Source organism: Podarcis vaucheri (genome assembly GCF_965113315.1).
Source record: "Podarcis vaucheri genome assembly, chromosome: 1".
Lineage (NCBI taxonomy): Eukaryota > Metazoa > Chordata > Lepidosauria > Squamata > Lacertidae > Podarcis > Podarcis vaucheri.
Window position 1 is genome coordinate 115,550,600 of NC_138759.1, and position 20,413 is coordinate 115,571,012.

General features: G+C 43.6%; 1 protein-coding gene across 2 annotated transcripts in view; it reads left to right on the forward strand.

Moving 5' to 3' along the window:
- Nucleotides 1-14,033, forward strand: part of FRZB (frizzled related protein) — a 33,897-nt gene extending 19,864 nt beyond the window's left edge. For both annotated transcript variants that reach the window (XM_082201128.1, XM_082201129.1), the window contains 4 exons: nucleotides 1,031-1,096; nucleotides 3,449-3,653; nucleotides 4,529-4,592; nucleotides 12,106-14,033. In XM_082201128.1, the coding sequence (XP_082057254.1) occupies nucleotides 1,031-1,096; nucleotides 3,449-3,653; nucleotides 4,529-4,592; nucleotides 12,106-12,216 (446 nt within the window). In that variant the 3' untranslated portion in view covers nucleotides 12,217-14,033. The remainder of the gene's footprint in view (nucleotides 1-1,030; nucleotides 1,097-3,448; nucleotides 3,654-4,528; nucleotides 4,593-12,105) is intronic.
- Nucleotides 14,034-20,413: the final 6,380 nt, after the last annotated feature.

The following is a 20,413-nucleotide window of genomic DNA, read 5'->3' on the forward strand; positions in this document are numbered from 1 at the left end:
GCAGTGAGGAATGTGGCCTAGGGGAGGGTAGCCCAGAGGGCCAGCTACAAAGAGTCTTCATACCTGTATCCTAACCTGCCAGCTGTTTGATGACACCCCTCTTCCCTACACTGGCCAAGTGCTCCAGAAATAAAAGGTGGGGCAGATACAAGGCACCTGTAGCATTATGTAGATTGGTGCCTGGATTTTTCAACTTTCAAATTCCCAAAATGACAGGTGCTAAAAAGTTATAGCATGACCTGGGAATTCAAAATATATTTTGGTTAAATTAACATAATTTAGTGAAATGTGTGTAAAATCGGAAAATTGCATAGCAATCATTAAGAACGATTGTCAACCATTTGCAGGTTATACTCATATTATGTTTACTAATTATTATGTAGGAAGCGGGAGGAGTTGTCTTGTTGTTTCGGTTTAAATATTTACTTTTGTTTAATCCTGTATTTTATTTTGTGAGATCTTTTGATGAAGGGTGGTATATACGTTTAATATATACATAATAAAATAAATAAACCATTGTTGTTTAGCATTACCTGACGTTTCCAGAAGGTAAAATTGAGATTCTGTGGTTTTCCAGTTTATGTGCACTTTCATCAAGCATAGACTTACCAAGCTAAATGTTGTCCAGTCACAAAAATAATAGCAGATTCCAGTTCCTCACACCCAAAAACATATTTTTAAGACTCCCCAGTGAACAAAATTTGCAAAAATTAAGTTTCACTCCCTAAAATGACATGCCCCAGCCTGCTTTGGTTTTATTAACTTCAGGCTCAGGAATAAATTGGTTTTTTGTTTGTACTTTTTTTTGGGGGGGGGATACTGAACCTTTAATAGTTTTCTCGAAGAGGGAAAGTTAGCTGTTGTTGCTGGCACTCACACAATCCAACAGGGCCTGGGCTTCCACTACAAATGACTTGCTACCATTTCAGCATATATGAATAAGTTCTGGAAAGATTGAATAGTGCGGCTTACGGCTTTTGAGTGTTTATTTCCTCTGATGCAAGGAATTTCTGTTGTGCTTCTCCCCCAGAGCGCTGCAAATGCAAGCCAATAAAAGCAACCCAGAAGACTTATCTTCGGAACAATTACAACTACGGTAAGCACAGCAGCCTTCAGCTACCTTTGAAGTAGGGCAGAAGGTTCAGTGGAAGCAGGAAACGGTTGATAGAAGCGGTTTCCTTGGCATTTACCCTTGCCACTCCACACCCTCACGAGGCAAGTGATCTCAGCCAGAGCTGCTGGGGAAAATGAATTAATTTTAAGTGTCTGTCAAATGGCTCCTCTTCCCCACACCCTTCCATTTCCATGCATAGAATAGAACAGGGGTAGGCAAACTAAGGCCCGGGGGCCAGGTGTGGCCCAATCGCCTTCTCAATCTGGCCCACAGACGGTCTGGGAATGAGTAGAATGTGTCCTTTTATTTAAAATGCATCTCTGGGTTATTTGTGGGGCTTGTCTGGTGTTTTTACATGAGTAGAATGTGTGCTTTTATTAAAAATGCATCTCTGGATCATTTGTGGGGCATAGGAATTTGTTCATTCCCAGTGGCGTAGCGTGGGGGGTGCAGGGGGGCCCGGCCGCACCGGGCACAACATCTAGGGGTTAGGGTTAGGGGGCACAAATCCATGGGTTAGGGGGCGCAAATCCACGGGTTAGGGGGGCAAATTACTTGCCTTGCCCCGGGTGCTGACAACCCACGCTACGCCACTGTTCATTCCCCCCCCGCCCAAATATAGTCCGGCCCACCACATGGTCTGAGGGACGGTGGACTGGCCCCTCTGCTAAAAAGGTTTGCTGACCCCTGGAATAGAATGTGAAGATTAGATTATTGTTTTAACTAGTAGATTCTCTCTCTCTCTCTCTCTCTCTCTCTCTCTCTCTCTCTCTCTCTCTCTGTTATTATGTCATACCTTTCTTCTCCAAGCAGCTTAAGGTGACAAATGTGGTTCTCCAAGCACAACCACCCTGTGAGGTGGGTTAGGCTGAGAGGCAGTGCCTGGTCTGAGGTCACCCAGTGACTGGCTTCATGGCTGAATGAGGATTTGAGCCCTGTTCTCCTAGGTACTTGGTGACACTCTAATCGCCACACTACATTGCCTGTAGGATTATAAAGATGGTTCTTGGTGGAAATATGGGAGAGATGCATTCCCACCCTCTCCTAGCTGCTGTGTTAGCTCAAGGCATTTCAGAGGCAGCAACAGGGAAGGTTAAGGAGAGCTGACTTTCTTAGCTTCTGCCTTTCCTATTGACATGTCGTAGCTTTTGTGTAACAGTAGAAGCCATGATGGAAGGCTGGGGTTCTGCACTTTGCCCCGGACTTTGTGCTTTCCTTCGAAGAAAGCCCTTCTGGAAAGAAAGTTAGGAAGCATAAAGTGTATTCCTAACTAACCCCACTCAGAGAGTCCAAACACACATGAACAGTCCCTCTCCCTCACTGAGAGTCACATCTCCACCTGACCATTCAACTCTTAGTTTCCAGCTTAAACTCCACACTCGATGGACTGATGGACTGAGCAACTCTCACTGGTTGCTGGCTTGATCTCTGAGTCAGAGGAGGGCAGCGGGACATATTAGGCCAGAAACACTATGGGTTTTGCTTGCGGAAATTCTTCCAGTTGATTAGGTGCTTCTGGGCCTGAGTACTATTCCCTCAGTCCTATTCTAGAACCCTGGCCTCATCCTTTGAAGAAGGGGAGTCTGACCCCAGGCCATGACAGGATTGGGCACAAGTGCATCCATCCCTCCAAAATGGAGGGCGAAAACCCCCAAAGGACTAATGAGGATGGATTACTAGGCACAGAATGGGGAGAGGAGGAAACTGGCAAAAGGGAGCATGAAAGAGAGTGGTTAGAACATTGCCACATGTTCTCGTTGCAATGGGGGGTGGTTTTTCCACAGGGAGCACTGGGCTTATGGCATGCACGTCCTGCTAAAACACGAGAAGCTCTACTTGTATTGCCGATCCACCAGCTTTTTGGAGACATTCCCTCGATCTCTCAACCTCTTTTTAAATGGTGTTTTCATTTTAATGAGGCTGATTTATTGTGTGTTTTGATTATGGGTGTTTATCCATTTCAGCGTTTCAATTGGTTTGTTTGATAGTGTAACTACGGATGGTTATATTTTGTGTAACCGTTGGTTTTTTTTAGACTTCGTAAAAGTATACAAAGTAAAAGCTGCCATAGAAGCTGATTTGGGCATGAAGAAGTATATAGACAGACAAACAAGCCGCTGTGTTGCAGGGCCCCCGCGTGGAATAATAATTAGCACGATAACAAAATAAATAGCACCATAACATGACGATAAGACTTCCATTTAAAACAAACAAGCAGACAGGACATTGGGCTCAGGAGGAGAAGCATATAAATATTCAAAGGAGTAAAAGCTTTAGGCTGATTCAGCTCTGGCTGCCGTAACCTTAACCCCTCTTTCTGTTATTTTTCTCCAGTCATTCGAGCTAAAGTGAAGGAGGTGAAGACCAAATGTCACGATGTCACTGCAGTAGTGGAAGTGAAGGAGATACTAAAGTCTTCCTTGGTGAACATTCCTAGGGACACTGTAAACCTGTACACAAACTCTGGCTGCCTCTGCCCACCTCTCAGTGCTAACGAAGAATACATCATCATGGGTTACGAAGACGAAGAGCGCTCGAGGTAACTGTTCTTTCTCCCCTGCTTCCTATGGGGGGCCTTCCTGAAGAGGGATGCTACATCGGTTTGTACCACTGCATAAAAGGTCCCATTGCACATTGGGAACTAGCCTTTCAAAGGTCTTTTAAGTATGCTGAACAAGGCCTCATCTGAAGATGTATCAGTAATCAGGCTGATGCATATGGAAGAAGATGCTCCCTGACGCATTGGTCCACACTGCGCAAGGCTTTAAAGTGTGGAAATGAAAGTAACATAAGTACCTTCCCCTCAGCGAGTAATGGAGCTGCCAGAAAACATTTCTAGGGATGTAGTGGGGGTGGCAATTACCAGGGAAGAAGAGTTTGAAGAAGAAGAAGAGTTTGGATTTGATATCCCGCTTTATCACTACATTAAGGAGTCTCAAAGCAGCTAACAATCTCCTTTCCCTTCCTCCCCTACAACAAACACTCTGTGAGGTGAGTGGGGCTGAGAGACTTCAGAGAAGTGTGACTAGCCCAAGGTCACCCAGCAGCTGCATGTGGAGGAGCGGGGAATCAAACCCGGTTCACCAGATTACGAGTCTACCGCTCTTAACCACTACACCAGAAGTTGAGTGGTAGTCCATAGTTGGCCACAACTGCTATCATTCCTTACCATTGGTCATGCTAGCAAGGATAGATGGGAAGGCATCATATTGGTGACCTCTGTCTTCATAGGTTGCTTTTCCCCCTTCTTGAACATGAAGCATTCCCTTTGTCCCTAAATATATTCATTATGCTTGTGTGTGTGTGTGTATCACATCACATCATCACATCACATCACGTCCTCATATCATATCATATATCATATCATCATATATTACGATGCATTGTTGACGTTGTTTTCCTGTAAATGTGTAGGTTGCTCTTGGTAGAAGGCTCCATAGCTGAAAAATGGAAGGATCGACTTGGTAAAAAAGTCAAGGTAAGACAAAGTTTCATGACTTGTTTGATCATGTTTGACCTAAGCTTGCAGAGGGATCCAGCCTTTGGCATCACTCATCAACACACGGGGAAGACTTCCAGAGCAAATGAAGTTCTCCTTCTCAGTGATCCCAAATCTCATACCATACTCTTTATTCTGAAAAGTATAAATGAACATGTAAACATGCCAAAGATTGCTGTAAAGAGATTCCACCCCCAAATATATTAATATTTATTCATGTGCCATAAAACGAAATATGACTTAAGACTAAACTGAGGCCCAAAAACCATGTCAACATTCAAAATAAATGTGAAAATAATCAAATTAGTACCAGTGTTTTGTGATTACACCTGCTATGATGATGATAAAAAATGCACATTACTACGTGTTTATATAATAAAGCAGTTTGAATATAAGCCTGACAATCGCCTTTAAACTCTAAATGGCTTAGAAATAGGATGCTTAAAAGACAACACACACCCCTCCTACCCCAAAACAACTCTGCCCATCCCCTGAGGTCAGCCGGAGAAGTCTCTGTTTGCTTGGGAACTAGACAAATAAAAGATTTCACAAGGCAAAAGGATCCTGGAGCAAATATATCCTTTTGCCGGCATCGGAATGCCATCAAGATAACAGACAGGCACTTTTGCAGCCTGGAATCTGCAACAGAAAACATTCGCCTTCCAACAGCACCTTGGAAGGTAGCAGGGTGCACAAATATCTCTCTGATCATAATCCAGCCTTTATTTATTTAAAGCTTTTAAAACTTTTTATACCAGCCTTTTATTGCTGGGTGGTTTACAAGATTTAAATATGACACCCCCCAAAAAAACACACCACTAATGCATTTTTATATATAAAAAGAGAGCAAGAGAGAAAAAGAGAGATATGAGGTCAGCAGATAAAGGTTTAGTCAACGAAACTTAAAAGAATGTGAAAAGCATTTTATAAGCCCAGACACATAAATAGCTGTTTGCCTGGTGCTTAAAAGAAAAACAATATTAGTGCCAGGCAAGGCCCCCTCCCCCAGAAGGGCATACATTCCATAACCAGGGTGTCACAGCTGAAAAAGCCCACGCCTTATGCTTCGCTTTGGAAGTGAAGGTTTCCAGGGGAAGGGCTTCTGCAGATGATGTTAGAATATGGTTTAGTTGATATTGAAGAATCAGCTTGGCACCGAGTCATTTAGGGCTTTAGAAGTAAAACACCAGCACTCAGAACTGGGCCAGGAAGCAGCCAGGTGACCAGAGAAGCTCTTTTGAAAGTAACGAAATGATGCCTGTGATGCTGTATCCAGTGCAAGTTCCGTGCACACAATATTGGAACTTCCTGTCCCCTCCAGTCCCCTCCATGCTCTCAGCTCTGTGGGAGACTTTGTATGCTTCTTTGCATGCAAGGAAGCCTCTGGATCCCTTCAAATAGCCAATTGGGTCTAATATCCAATGCAGCAGCTCGACTGGTGATTGGGAGTGGCCATTGAGACCATATAACACCGGTCCTGAAAGACCTACATAGGCTTCCAGTATGTTTCTGAGCAGACCTTTAAAGCTGACCTTTAAAGCCCTAAACGGCCTTGGCCCAGTATACCTGAAGGAGTGTCTCCATCCCCATCGTTCAGCCCAGACACTGAGGTCCAGCTCTGAGGGCCTTTTGGCGGTTCCCTCACTGCGAGAAGTCAAGTTACAGGGAACCAGTCAGAGGGCCTTTTTGGTGGTGGCGCCTGTGGAATGCACTCCTATCAGATGTCAAGGAAATAATCAACTATCTGACTTTTAGAAGACATCTGAAGGCAGCCCTGTTTAGGGAAGTTTTTAATGTTTTATCGTGTTTTTAATATTCTGTTGGGAGCCCCCCAGAGTGGCTGGGGAGACTCAGTCAGATGGGTGGGGTATAAGTAATAAATTGTTATTATTATTACAAATTTATTTAAAGAGGACAAGTCTCTGGTTACTGTCAGCAGTAAACCCACTGCTGCTTTTGGCCAGATGGATTAATAGCCAATACCACCCCAGTTAACTCCATTTGAAAGTGGATACAACACCAGTGAACAGGTTACCAGTGGTTTCTATCCATTGCTGCTAGTTATATCTGACCATGTAGAGATCCTTTTGCTGCCTCCGTTCAAGTTGTCACTGTTCTTTAAGCCCCGTATTGGTTTCTCTCAATTGTGTTTCTTTTGCCGCTGCCAAGAATATGAAACAATAGTTCGTTGAGATTACTCAGTTTGTCCCTTCAGTGGTTTGGAGAGCATTAAGTTGGGAACTTCAAGTCCCCGTTTTTTGAATGACTTGGCAACATGAATAAAATGATATGAGCTCTGTAGCTCAAACTTTGTGTGTTAAAGCACATCCAAAGTACCTCAAGGTTCATTCACCACAAACAGAATAAATACATTGCACAACCCTGCTTTGACACCTTTCTTTTAAAATGCATTAGTGTCTGCACCCATTGCTTCGCTAAAGCCAAACTGATCTGGAACCTTGAAAATATTATTCAAACTTACTGGCTTTTCATATGCACTTTGTATTTAATGTCATATTCTCCAAATCCTTGCTCTGAAGCCGACTGTTCAGCATCCTGACCCCAGCATGTGAGATTAGCAACTTCTTAAAACAATCTCAGCTATGAATCTGTAGTGTTGCATTTGCCTTTTAGCGAGGGCCAACAGATTAAAAAAAAGATTTCTGGAATGATGAGCTTACAGGGAGGCAACCAGCGTTGGGTGAAAAACAATGAGTCTCGACTGCCCTTCTGACAACTAGCAAATCTATAGATTAGAAGATATAGGTCCAAAGAGGAGAGGAAAATGTTGTTGTTTGTTGTTGTCGTCATCCCACCCCCCCCAATGAGGCCCAAAGGTCAAGGAGTGCAAAAGGCTACTGTCTGCGTGTCACAGAGATACGTGGACCACAAGGGAATACAGAGTCCAGTCCAATAAAATAAGAGTCCTGTCAGCCTGGGTGTGGCCTTCTCCTGACTAGCAGCTGGAGATGGAGTGCAAATAAACTCCCAAGGAGAGATAATGTTCTAATGACAGTCCTGTCGTTTCCCTCAGGTAGATTCTCAGGAGGTGGAGGAACTGGAATTTGCAAGAAAATATACTTTAAAGTTTGCTCAGCAGCAGAGACGGATAGCACCCTCCATTTTGGCTGACAGGATTACACTGTCATCACTTAGTTCCTTCATCCATTGTTGACCACTCTGTCTGACAGATATAGCTGGAATCTCCCCCTCCCTTTTTTTGACACCTGTGCTGTCAACTGATAAATATATAAATAAAGGGCCTACCCACATGACTCTGACACAAAAACCCTGCGCAAACACTAAATCATCCCTGACAGATGGCCATCGAGCCTCTGCTTATAAACCTCTAAGGAAGGAGAGTCCACCACCTCCCCAGGGAGACCATTCCACTGTCGAATAATAATAATAATAATAATAATAATAATAATAATAATAATAATAATAATGTTTTATTATTTATACCCCGTCTATCTGGTGGCTCCCAACAGAATATTAAAAACATGATAAAACATCAAACATGAAATTAAACTTCCCTAAACAGGGCTGCCTTCAGGTGTCTTCTAAAAGTCAGATAGTTGTTTATTTCCTTGACATCTGATGGGAGGGCGTTCCACAGGGCGGGCGCCACTACCGAGAAGGCCCTCTGCCTGGTTCCCTGTAACCTCATTTCTCACAGTGAGGGAATTGCCAGAAGGCCCTCAGAACTGGAGCTCAGTGTCCAGGCTGAACGATGGGGGTGGAGATGCTCCTTCAGGTATACTGGGCAGAAAGTTCTTCCTAATGTTTAGTCTGAATCTCCTTTCTTGTAACTTGAATCCATTGGTTTGGGTCCTGCCTTCCAGAGCAGGAGAAAACAAGCTCATGGTGAAGGATAGAATATATATATATGGAGAGGTTAAAATTTGAAGGAATCCAGGAAGACAGAAAATGCTTGAAAAGAAACCCACAGTGACAGTTCCTGGAAGGGCAAGTGTGAACATGAGATGGGTCAAAACATCTAGTCTTGGCCCCCAGCCCTAGAAGCCACAAGTTGTGGTTTGTCCCTCATACTATGGTCGCTGTCTTGCCCGGCTGTTGCACTCACATCACTTGACGGCTTTCTCTGCTCTGTTTTCTCAAATGGTTCCACAGGTGGCTTCACTTAGGCTTTATTTTTTTAAAAAATAAATAAAACTAAAGGCCCTTTTCTGGCTGAGTCATCACGTTGGTGTTGGCCAGTTCATTTGCACAGTTAATACGATCGCTAAGGTGGCCTGGGATTGCTTGATTAAAAGCATGCTGGAGGGGGAGAGGGCAATGTTTAAGAATCGTGTGTCTATGCACCGTTCATTAATATAGATGTATCCTATTTCTTGTTTTCTTGTGTTTCTAATAACACCCCTGGGGCTAATCTTACAAACATTCTTGTGTGTATAAATCATGCAACGACCTCAGTCTGAGCTGGACCACTTGCTGTGGTTTAAATAGGCTGGTGCATATAAAAAAAACGGAATTGCTACCTCTTCCACCACCCCCTACCCCCAAAATAGATTTGGGGCAGGGTTTGGGGTTTAAACACAGGTAGTTAGCCAAACAAAGAGGTAATACCCAAAGGTGTCGTTGTGTTAGGCTGTTGCATCAAAAAGAACAAGGAGCCTTGTAGCACCTTAATGACAGACATTTATTTATTTATTTAGATTATAGTTTAGTAATTATGCATTGTAATTGTTAAGAGTGAATTTCTATTTCATCATTATTTGCTGATATTTAATTTTATTGTATTCTAATGGATTGGGGTTTTTTAAATACTACTTTAATTGATATAAGTTGTTTATTTTAAAGTTACATTTTTATTATGACTCGTCTTGTATTGGGTCAGATTGTTATAAGGTGTGTGTGGTCTTCATTGCACATTTTGTTGCTTCTTCTTCGTCAGATGCAGACTGAAGCATACAGTACAAAATACTGCCTCTGTTTTTGCATCTCAAACTGTCATCTTCTTCAATTATTAGAAGCCACCTTTGGTTCAAAATAGTGGGAACCAACTTGATGTAGTTAATTAAAACAACTGCTGCTGTTTTGCATTACACCAGAGACGGGAATGGACTCCAGCTCCTCTATCCCTGTGCTAGTTGGGGGCTGATGGAAGCTGGAGTCCACTCAGATCTGGAGGCCATGGAGAGCATGGCCAAACCAAGTGAAGATGAGTTCCAACAAATAAATAAAACTAAAGGCTGAATGTATATATATATATATATCTATAATATCTGCTTTCGTAGATTTTCACGGGTACAGGAATGCAGGTTTTGGTGTCTTCGGGTGTCTTCCCGTGTAAGAGTCGGGGTGTCTGTGCGACGTTTCGACGAGGTCTCACTCGTCATCTTCAGGCTGGTGCTTTCGGCTTCTTGTTACTGGAACAGAGCAGAGTCTGGTGTTTGAGTTCCTATAAATACTGTTGAGGGGTGTGGTGTATAGCCTCCAACGTTCTGGGCAGAGAGGAAGTTCCTAGATTAGTGTGCCTTTTCTTCTTTTGTTCCTTAATTACTTGAGGGATATCTTGGGTGATTTCATGAGTGATATTCTGAATACCACTGGGTGGGTCATTAAGTGTAGATTAGTTGCTAAAGCTTTCGTGTCTTGACCTCTTGAGCTTGTGAAGAGTTTTTCTGAGAAGATGGCTGTGCTGCATTTAGTTGTGCTCTGGCTTGGCTTCGTGTATAGGGGCGAGCTGTGGTTTTGTGCCTTGTGCCAGCCAGATCTGTGTAGGGATTGCAGGGGGGTGCAGCATCCGGAGGTGCCACTATAGTTTGGCTACTGGATGGAGTCTGTAATATGTCTGTGGAGAGGGTCTGGGTTTGGGTCTGGTGTGGTTGATTGGTGACGGCGTTCTGTGTGCCTCTGGTTCTGGTGTCGGTTCTGGTGTCGATAGAGAAACACCCTCACAACATGAACAAGCGTGACGACACGTCCCGCCTGCCAGACATCTGGAAATTAGCCCTCCCCACAAAAACCGACACCAGAACCAGAGGCCCCATTAGCTAAAGTGGTGCTTCAGGTTAAGAACAGTTTCAGGTTAAGTACAGACCTCCGGAACGAATTAAGTACTTAACCTGAGGTACCACTGTAACTCAAACAACTGCCCTTCTTTCAGTCCTATCCTACCTGACAGTATCCCTCCTCAAAGGATGTTTATACTATAAAAAATCCAGGGGCAGTTTTAGCACAAACTTTTTCCAAACTAAGATTCCAAGAAAACATTACACTCACCATGGTGATAAATATCTTCATGGTGTTTCCTCGCCCACTCAGTATAACAAGGAAAGTTCTCAGTGCATGATTTGTCCCACAAACTGCAACACAAGACAAACCCTGGCTCATTTCTCCCCAGTTTTGTTTTTCAGCGGCTCTTGCCTCATTCCTTTGCAGTTGTGGGGAGCATCTGAGGTGAGGTGGTCAACAATGATTAAGGAAGGGTGCTATGTTCACCCAGAACACCAAGCCATAGTTGAAGTAAACTGAGGTTTATAAAGTCAACAATAAATCATGATTTCAGATTGTGGCTTCTTGGTAGCAAATAAAGCATAGTGAAACATACTAAGCCAGTTTAACAAAGCATAGCTTAATAACTTATGGTTTAGTGTTAGGTGCAAACCCAGAACATTATGTGATGGTTGCTAATTACCGTAACCAATTGCTTGGTGGAGAATCATTCTGGGCAGATTTCAGCAAAAGATGAATGTGACGCCAACCCATCTGCAACTATAAAAATATACACTCTTATTATGTTTATATAAGCAAAAGTATAGGTAAGATCTATTCACAGTTTTTAAAACAGTTGTTTCAGTACTAAGAACCCACAGGGCTGCTCTTCCACTTTTACAATGTGGATCCAGAACTTCATGTGCTAGACCAGAAATGTCAGGAGCTTGTCCTACTCGAGAGTAGGAATTCTAACAAGAAACGGAGGAGAGACAATAGATACACATATTCTCACTGAGATGTCCCTTTTAATAAAAAATGAAATATGAAAGCAGTTCACCTTCACACAGAGATATAAAAGGTTTTTTGTTAGCATTTAAGCATAGTCTGAATTGTTTTTATTCAAAAGATGAGAAGCAGCACATATTTTTTTGAGGGGAGAGGGCAAATGCAGCTGCAGTTGTTTTGGCAAGGAATTATTCCTCTTTTGTTTTACTATAGAATTTTGATTTTAAAGGGAAAGTCGGACATTATTTGGTAGAACTGGTATTGACGTAAATGCTGACATAGCAATGCATGGAGGTGGCCAACATTTCTAAAAAGAGGCATGTATGTTTCCTTGGAGATCAAAATATTAATAGGAATGATACGCCATTATAAAGGATACAGCAATAAAACAGTTTATTGAAAAAGAGGGAGGGATCGAGCTCGAGCAAACTCTTAGAAGGAGGCGAAAGCTGCATCAGGACCTCCTCCATGAGCTTTGTAGCAATGTTTTTAAAATAGACGTTTGTTTGTTCTTATTTTTCAGCGCTGGGATCAGAAACTCCGCCATCCTGGGAAGGGCAGAAACGAACCTGGACAAAGCGATTCTGCTCAAAAATCCAGCAGAAGCACCAACCCGCGGCAAAGGCACAACTAGATGCAAAAATGTCACATGTCAGGAAAAAAATAATAACAGTCCATGGACTTCTATAAATTAAAAGACTTGCCTTGTTGGAGCAGCAAAGAAGAAATTGCACTATTGCACGTTGTATTCTATTGTTTACTATGAGATCATGTTGTAGTCCAGATTAGTTTTATCTTCTTCTTGTGTTTTCTGGCCCCTTGTATTTGTAGGAGTATAGACACGCAGAATTTTTTATTTTATTTTTTGATATATTATCCTCACAAATATCTGTGGACCATTTCTATGAGAGTGGTGTTTTTGTTTTTTGTGTTTTTGAAAAAAAAAGGCAAATGTGACACGGTTAGCAGGTGCCAGAGCCACCGTTTGTCCATAGTCAACTGAATCTGTTTATGTGCTCTGAACCCATGCAATATTCAAGTTGCCCCATTCTTTTCAGCAGAGGGACTTGATGCGTTCATGCATTGTCTTCTATGCGTAAACCAAGGGTAGGTCACCGCAGAGGTCTGGAATGGAAACAGTGACACAGGGTTGGGTCAGATTACCTTCTCCGTAGGCAAAAGCTACGTGCAGTGAAGGAGTGAGATTGTGCCTTATATGCCCTCTCACCAGGCACACTGGTGAGATGCCCCAGCTTGCTGCAAATTATTTACATAGGGCTTATGCGTCTGAAATTCAGTATGTGCAGGCCCCAAGTGTATATCATTCCAGGCTGGGGAGAAACTGTGTGATTCAGTCATTTGTGCCACTGAGATCTGGGCCGGGGGGTGCATTTTAGTTCCCCTACCACGCTCGGCGTCTATATTTGGGAGTCGGCGAAATCGTCTGAACTGGGTCACAGTCACACAGACACTCAGATCCTGACATTTCCTGGGTTTGAAAAACAAAAGGGCCAAATGTATACATGACTTGGGAACTGTGAGGGTTAACAGTCAAAATTTCAAAAGGGAAGACAAGATGATTTGCAAGTTTAGCCAAGTGGGCAAAAGAAGGTTGGACCAAACATGGCATAACATTTTCTGCATTTTGTAATTAATCTGAGCAAGGGGGAGGTTGTGTTACCCGTTAAGAGTTCACCCTCCCACACCCTCAACCTGTTAAAACCCTTGTTGGCAGTATGGAAAAGAAGGATTATACAAAGAGATTATACCAAGAGCTACCCGTACCTATTGGAGTAGGCCTGTTAAATGTTGATTCCTCTTCAATAAACCACTCACATTAAGTCTAGCTTTAAAACGTTAACCATGACAAATGCCGCACAGAGGACTCGTTTCTGAATGTCTTAATCCTTGTGGGAAAGGTTTATAGAATTGTGAAGTCTTGCCAGAAGTTATGTTAAACCTGCTCCCCCTGCCCCTTCTTTTGTTCTGGAGCCACAGGAGTAGACTATCTTCACCAGGCCTCCTTTGGGGCAGAAACCTGCACTGTGTCATTTCCACATTGTAGTTCTGATTGTGTTTCAGCGGCTCCATTCAACAGCAGCGTTCGATGGGCAGCATTGGAGATGCATAACTGAATAATAACGGCCACTGCTATGAAAATTACGGCCAAGCACCATGCCACGTTTCTCAGTGAACAGAGACTTTATCCTGACTTTCGTTCCCCACCCGCTTGCAGGAAACGTACATTTTAATAGCTTTTTGACATATTTCATTTCCGATCGTCGCATCCTTTAAGCTTTCCGTAATGGTGCCAATAGTTGAAAAAAAAGTAATTCTGCCTCTTCCTATTATTATTATTATTTTTATATTAAAGTATGGAAATATCAGTAGAATACTGAACTAAAACAAAACAAATATTTTAGCAGAAAATAAAAACATTTATGTTACAAACTGTCAGCCTTCTCACTAATAGCAACGGTGCCTTCTGCTGGAAATGAATTCCCTGAAGGGTACTTGAAGTGGGATAGGAACTTTGGTGCGGACCAAAGTTGAGCTTTATTTAGAGGAGCTGCCAAAATTCTGTAGCTGGCTTTTTGAGAGATGGGCAGTGGCTCCACCTCCTGCAATGACCAACACGCCCAGTGCTGACCTCCAGCTTCCCTGCTGCTTGAAAGCCCACCCCACAATGCCCATCAGCCACTGTGCTGGCCAACAGCCCGCCAAGCACCCAGTGTGTCCCACCCCCCAGCTAGCTACGCTAGTTGTGCTGCTCTGTTGCAGCAAGAAACAAGCCAACCCCAAGGAGCCTTGTGGCATCACAGGCCTCTCTGCCCCTCGAGACTCTTCTGAGGCCACACCCACTTCTCACGGGACACGCCCCCCACCAGCATTGCTTTGTGCTCTCCTTGAATGTTTATGCCTGGCTGGAAACATATCCGCAAAGTCTTCATAATTCGTTTCGCTTGCCAGGACTCATTATTTGCCAGTGGAATAACAGCAGGTGATAGACCCTGGAAAGGCCACATCCAAGATCTAGCCATTCAGAACAAACCCAACTCAGTTAGGGCTCTTCAGGTGGTGGTGGGTGGGGGAGAATGAGCATGTTCAAGCATCTTTGGGATGCTACTGAAACAGAAATGAGAGGAGAGGAAACTCTTCTTCTCTAGTCCTGTTATCTGTCTTTCACTTGCTGCCAAACCCTTCTGGGGACCATCACACCACAGCTGATGAAGGAGGACAGTGGATAATGGCACTCTATAGAGCAGTGGTTCTCAATCTGTAGGTCCTCAGATGTTGGACTACAACTCCCATCATCCCTGAGCTCTGGCCTTGCTAGCTAGGGGTGATAGCAGTTGTAGTTCAACAACATCTGGGGACACACAGGTTGAGAACCACAGCTGCTTTCCCATCAGACTTTGAAAGAGTAATAAGTTAGGTGTCCCGGACAAGAAGATTTATTGCCTTACATGTCTAACCCAATTTTCTCCCATCATGGAACCCAAATGATGGCTCCTCGAGGGCTGCTGATACTCCGTGGCACATTGCCTCTAACATGGAGCTTGCACATAATACACCTGCCGGATCAGGTGATGTCTCCACCTAGCAAGGCTCATGCAGGCCTCAATACTGAGAAGACTCGCTGAGGATTTTTCAGAACATATGCTACTGTCCTATTCTATGGAATTCAGTTCAGGGCTTCTTTCAGACATGGGTTCCTTTTCTCTATAAAACAGGTCTGGGAGTACATCATTCATATGTGGACACCCCCAGCCCCCGATATATCTTAAAACTCGTCTGGCTGGAAAAAAATAAAAATATGTTACGACAAATGCAGATGGGCTGAAATCAGCTGATAAAAATGCATGTGACAGCCAACTTGGACCATACGCCAGTGAACTGTGGAAACAGTGATATTTTGTCATATAGCACAGACACAGAGACATGGGTGTGATTGGGTCCAGGGGGACGCAGAAGATGCCTGATTAAAACCACAACCTTTCCCCACATCTGGTTACGATTACTTCAGGGAGCAAATATGCAACGAGAGTCTCTGCGGATAACGAGCAGGATGCTGCTTTTGCATAAACGATAAATTCCTATTACCGTATATCCCTTCGGGTAAAATAGCATGAGGACTAAGCCCTTTACGGTTGACATCCCAAATCATGGCCTTATTATTGGGTTTGCAACATCCAGAGAGACTGCCCTGCAGCTTGCCCATCTTGGAGTCCCATATGCCTAGACCACCCATTTGTATTCAGACCACCTGTGCTTGGGTGAGTGGGAACAGCAGCATATCTTTCGAAAGCTGTGCATACACCATACTTTTAAAAGCCGTTCTCCACCCTTGAAAGAATTTTGGGAGCTGTAGCCACCTCCTCACAAAGCAGTGTGCCAAACAGATTCTGGGCACTGGGCTTTATAAAGGAAAAATGCGGAGACTACAGATGTTGCATTCTTCAGGAAATCAGCCCTGAGTGCTCACTGGAAGGACAGATTGTGAAGCTGAGACTCCAATACTTTGGCCACCTCATGAGAAGAGAAGACTACCTGGAAAAGACCCTGATGTTGGGAAAGATGGAGTGCACAAGGAGAAGGGGACGACAGAGGACGAGATGGTTGGACAGTGTTCTCAAAGCTACCAGCATGAGTTTGACCAAACTGGAAGACAGTGGAAGACAGGAGTGTCTGGCGTGCTCTGGTCCATGGGGTCACGAAGAGTTGGACATGACTAAACGACTAAACAACAACAACAAGTTCAGCAACATCTGGAAGGCTGGAGGTTTCCCACATACAGCATAATGACTTTGGCCATGGTCTTCCCTTCCTCATACAGAATTCTCACTTTTTTCAGTTTAGCACAAGATGGCTGTTTTCATTTCACAGGGAGATTTTTATGTTGTTCCAAATGCAGATCTCTTCATTGTAGTGCTCTTTGTTTTCCAGCAAGTGAAAACCCCGATCCCAAGGAGATTGGACTCTTTCCTGCAGTCTGCTAGTGTTTTTTGTCCCCCCCCCCCATTTTTTTTGTAATTCAGGGATATATCCTTTGAAATGCCTGGTAGAAACAGTCTCTATCATGAAGGAGCCAATTAGTCCCAAATGCCTTCAAGTTGCACTTTTGAAACCCCGTGATCAGGGCGGGAAATGACTCCTAATAATGAGGATTACTCCAAGCTTGAAAGTTTATACATACCACTCTCATCAAGCCACAGCATCTGGATTTTAAATATGTTTGGAGCATGCCTTAAACGTTTTTAAAACAATGTTCCTATTGTTGGCTTGGGCAGGCATAAGTTAGGCTGCTATTTCTGCAAGCCTGTAAAAAGGGAAATGGATAAGGGAATGATGACATGGCTGGGGCTGCTCCTATATAGGCCTTTATGCCTATATAGCTAATTTATGCCATGAAATGGGGAACTTGTGTCTCTTCAGAAGTTGTTGGACGCCAGCTCTCATCAGCCCCAATGACCAGGGATGATGGGGTTTTGTAATCTATCATCTGGATGACTATTTATGTCAAAAAGTGTAGGGGCTAGTATGCAGCCTTGTTTCACACCTTTTGATGTCTTGAACGCTTCCAACAGGCATCCTCTCGCACCCGCTCTAACTCTTGCTTCAGTGCCATGATATACTTCCCGAATTAATAATTATTGTCTATATTGGCATTTGAGAGTTTCTCCCACAATCTGTTGTGGTTAATTGAGTCAAAAGCTGCTGATAGGTCAAGGAAGGCAGCAAAAAGTGTGCATTTCTTTTGACTGGTATATTTGTTCATAATGTGAGGCAACATAAAGCATTGGTCAGTGCTGCTATATCCAGCTCTAAATTATTGGATGTGAAAAGACTTTGACCATTCAAAAAGCACTATACAAATGTTTTCCTCACTTTATAATATCCCACCTGTCCTCCGAGGTCCTCAGGTTGGCATACATGGAAGGATATAACCCATCCCATTGTATCATCCCAACGACCTGAGGTGAAAAAGAGAACAAGAGAGGGTGGTGGTGGTTTAAGGTCACCCAGTGTCAAGGCTGTCAAGGCTTTAGGAAAGCTTATCCTCCTCTGGCTGCAGCAAGAACAGAGAAAACAAGGTAGAGTCCTTTTTAATGAGTTTTATTCAATCCTAATAAGCGAGAGACAAAAGAACGCAACAAGCCTTAACAATGGCGTTGCTCCAATCTGGGCTCCTCCCTCCTCTTCCCTAGTAACAGCATCTTCCCTTACAGTGGCCACTCATGGTCAAATGTCTTTGAGTCCTTCATTCCTGCATTCTTAACAAACGTCACGTTCTGGGAGAAGGGGGATCAGAAATACTTTCCAGTGACAATGTGTCATGTGGCTGCCCAACCGCAATTCTCCCCACTTTCTTCTAACACTTCTCAACTTTTCTGTTCATCTCTCTCTCTGAGCTGTGACTTTCCTCAAACCCCCCGAAGCCCTGCTGTCAATCAAGGCTGTCTCCCTCTTCTCGTGCAGCGCCAGGAGAAGTGTGTGGGTGATCTCCACCATTCCTCCTCCTCCATCTCGCCCTCTTGAACCCAATCCCTGACACTCAGTGACTGTCATGGTCCAATCAAGGATTTGAACTGGGGTCTCTACAGTCTGTGACTGGTCCTCCAACCATTATGTCACACTTGCTCTGGAGTAAATACTAAATGTTGTTATATGCCAAATTTGTTACTAAAATTGCACCTAGCCCCTTCCAAGTCCTATTACCTCTAAGTTTCTTGGAACTACAGGATCTGTTTGACTTTACAAAGCTAATGGGTTACTCCCATCAATAATCATATTCAGAAGAGACTCACTGATTTCAGTAGGTCTGCTCTAAGTATGACTTCAGCATCTTAAAAAGTAGAGATATCACCTTGCCAACAAAGGTCCGTATAGTAAAAGCTATGGTTTTTCCAGTAGTGATGTATGGAAGTGAAAGCTGGACCATAAAGAAGGCTGATCGCTGAAGAATTGATGCTTTTGAATTATGGTGCTGGAGGAGACTCTTGAGAGTCCCATGGACTGCAAGAAGATCAAACCTATCCATTCTGAAGGAAATTAGCCCTGAGTGCTCACTGGAAGGACAGATCGTGAAGCTGAGGCTCCAATACTTTGGCCACCTCATGAGAAGAGAAGACTCCCTGGAAAAGACCCTGATGTTGGGAAAGATGAAGGGCACAAGGAGAAGGGGATGACAGAGGACGAGATGGTTGGACAGTGTTCTCGAAGCTACCAGCATGAGTTTGACCAAACTGCGGGAGGCAGTGGAAGACAGGAGTGCCTGGCGTGCTCTGGTCCATGGGGTCACGAAGAGTTGGACACGACTAAATGACTAAACAACAGAAAAGTATGACTCAGCTATTGCTAAGAGACTCACTGATTTCAGTAGGTCTACTCTAAGTATGACTTAGCTATTGCCCTATGAAAATGTGCTGTGCTCTGGCATCCAAGTCCCTTCCTCTGGATCACAACGGGAACTGCAGTCTCAAAGCCCAAAGACATTCAAGAGGAGAGTAAGGGGGAAACGGTCAGCAGCGGAAAACTGCACCTAAAACCTCGCTGCTAATTAAGGTTCTTGTCCAAGGCTGAACAAGCAAAGCAGCTGCTGGAGTTCAGGTTGCCTGCCATTAAGTGCTACCAGCTGAGACTAATTATGAGGCCTCCCAAAGGTAAGTTAAAACCACATAGAAATCATGTTAATTTGGGTAAAATTTATCTAAAGTGGCAGGAGCAGAATTTACTGACTGCAACAGCACTGTCGATATCAGTTTACATTATAATGGTAGGTCCGTACTGATGAAGTTCAGCGTGCTCAGAGCTTTCTGTTATGCTTGGAGTACAATTTAAGAGTCTCTAATCTCAGGTCTGTAAAAAGTAAGAATTTGTCTAAATTGCAAACATTTCCTCAGTGCTGTGTCATGCTAAATGCCAAATGTTGTATTTTAATAAGCCTTCAGGAATTGGTTGACTCTTATGTAATCTCTTTTTTTATTCTATACAGCAAAGAGGTTTATCCTTGTAGCCCTGTTTAGCTTCCAGCTATACCTATCTGCAAATGTTTTCGATATCTGCAAATGACTCACTCTGGAGCCGTGCCATGAGCTTCTATGGAACTTCAGGAAAGCTATTCTGTACGTAGTAAATGCTTGAAGATTACATCCGTAGATGACAAGGGCTTGTCTGTCTTTTAGATATACTGTGTGTGTGCGTGTGTGTGTATTGCTCTCCAGATATAAGGATTTATTATTCCCTGTCACAGCAGCAATAATAGAGCTTGCAAAGATAAAAATATAGAAATCTCATTATGCAATCCCTAGTTGTACAAAATGTGGGTTCTCTGTGTTATGGAGACACATTTCCATCAGATCAAAGAAACCACGGGCCTTGCTTATCCTGAAGACTTCCTTCCAAATGGGAAAACTAGATAATAATGATTATTTATTCAATTTATATGTCCCGGATGGCATCCGTCTTCCCAGCTGGTCTGTCATGGTAATTAAACCTTAATTGTTTCCATGCAGGAAACCAATCAGAACACTTGTTTAGCAAATCAACCATGGTTAGTAAACTAAGGACAAACCTTGGCTACAGATTGTATGTGTGGGGGTTTGAAGTGGAAAAAGCCATGATCTCTGCTTTAGGTGTAATGCTAAGGCAAGAATTGTGTTGCCTCTGTTGGGAGGGGCAATGAAGGCAGGTGTGCCAAGTGGTGGGGGCTGAGGGGTCTTCAGCCCCCCAAACTTTTTCAAGAAAGGGGCTGGGTTCCCCCAAAATCCTGTGGCCTTCTCCTCCCCGCCTGATGTCCCCATTCCCCACCTGGTGCATAAGCACCGGCA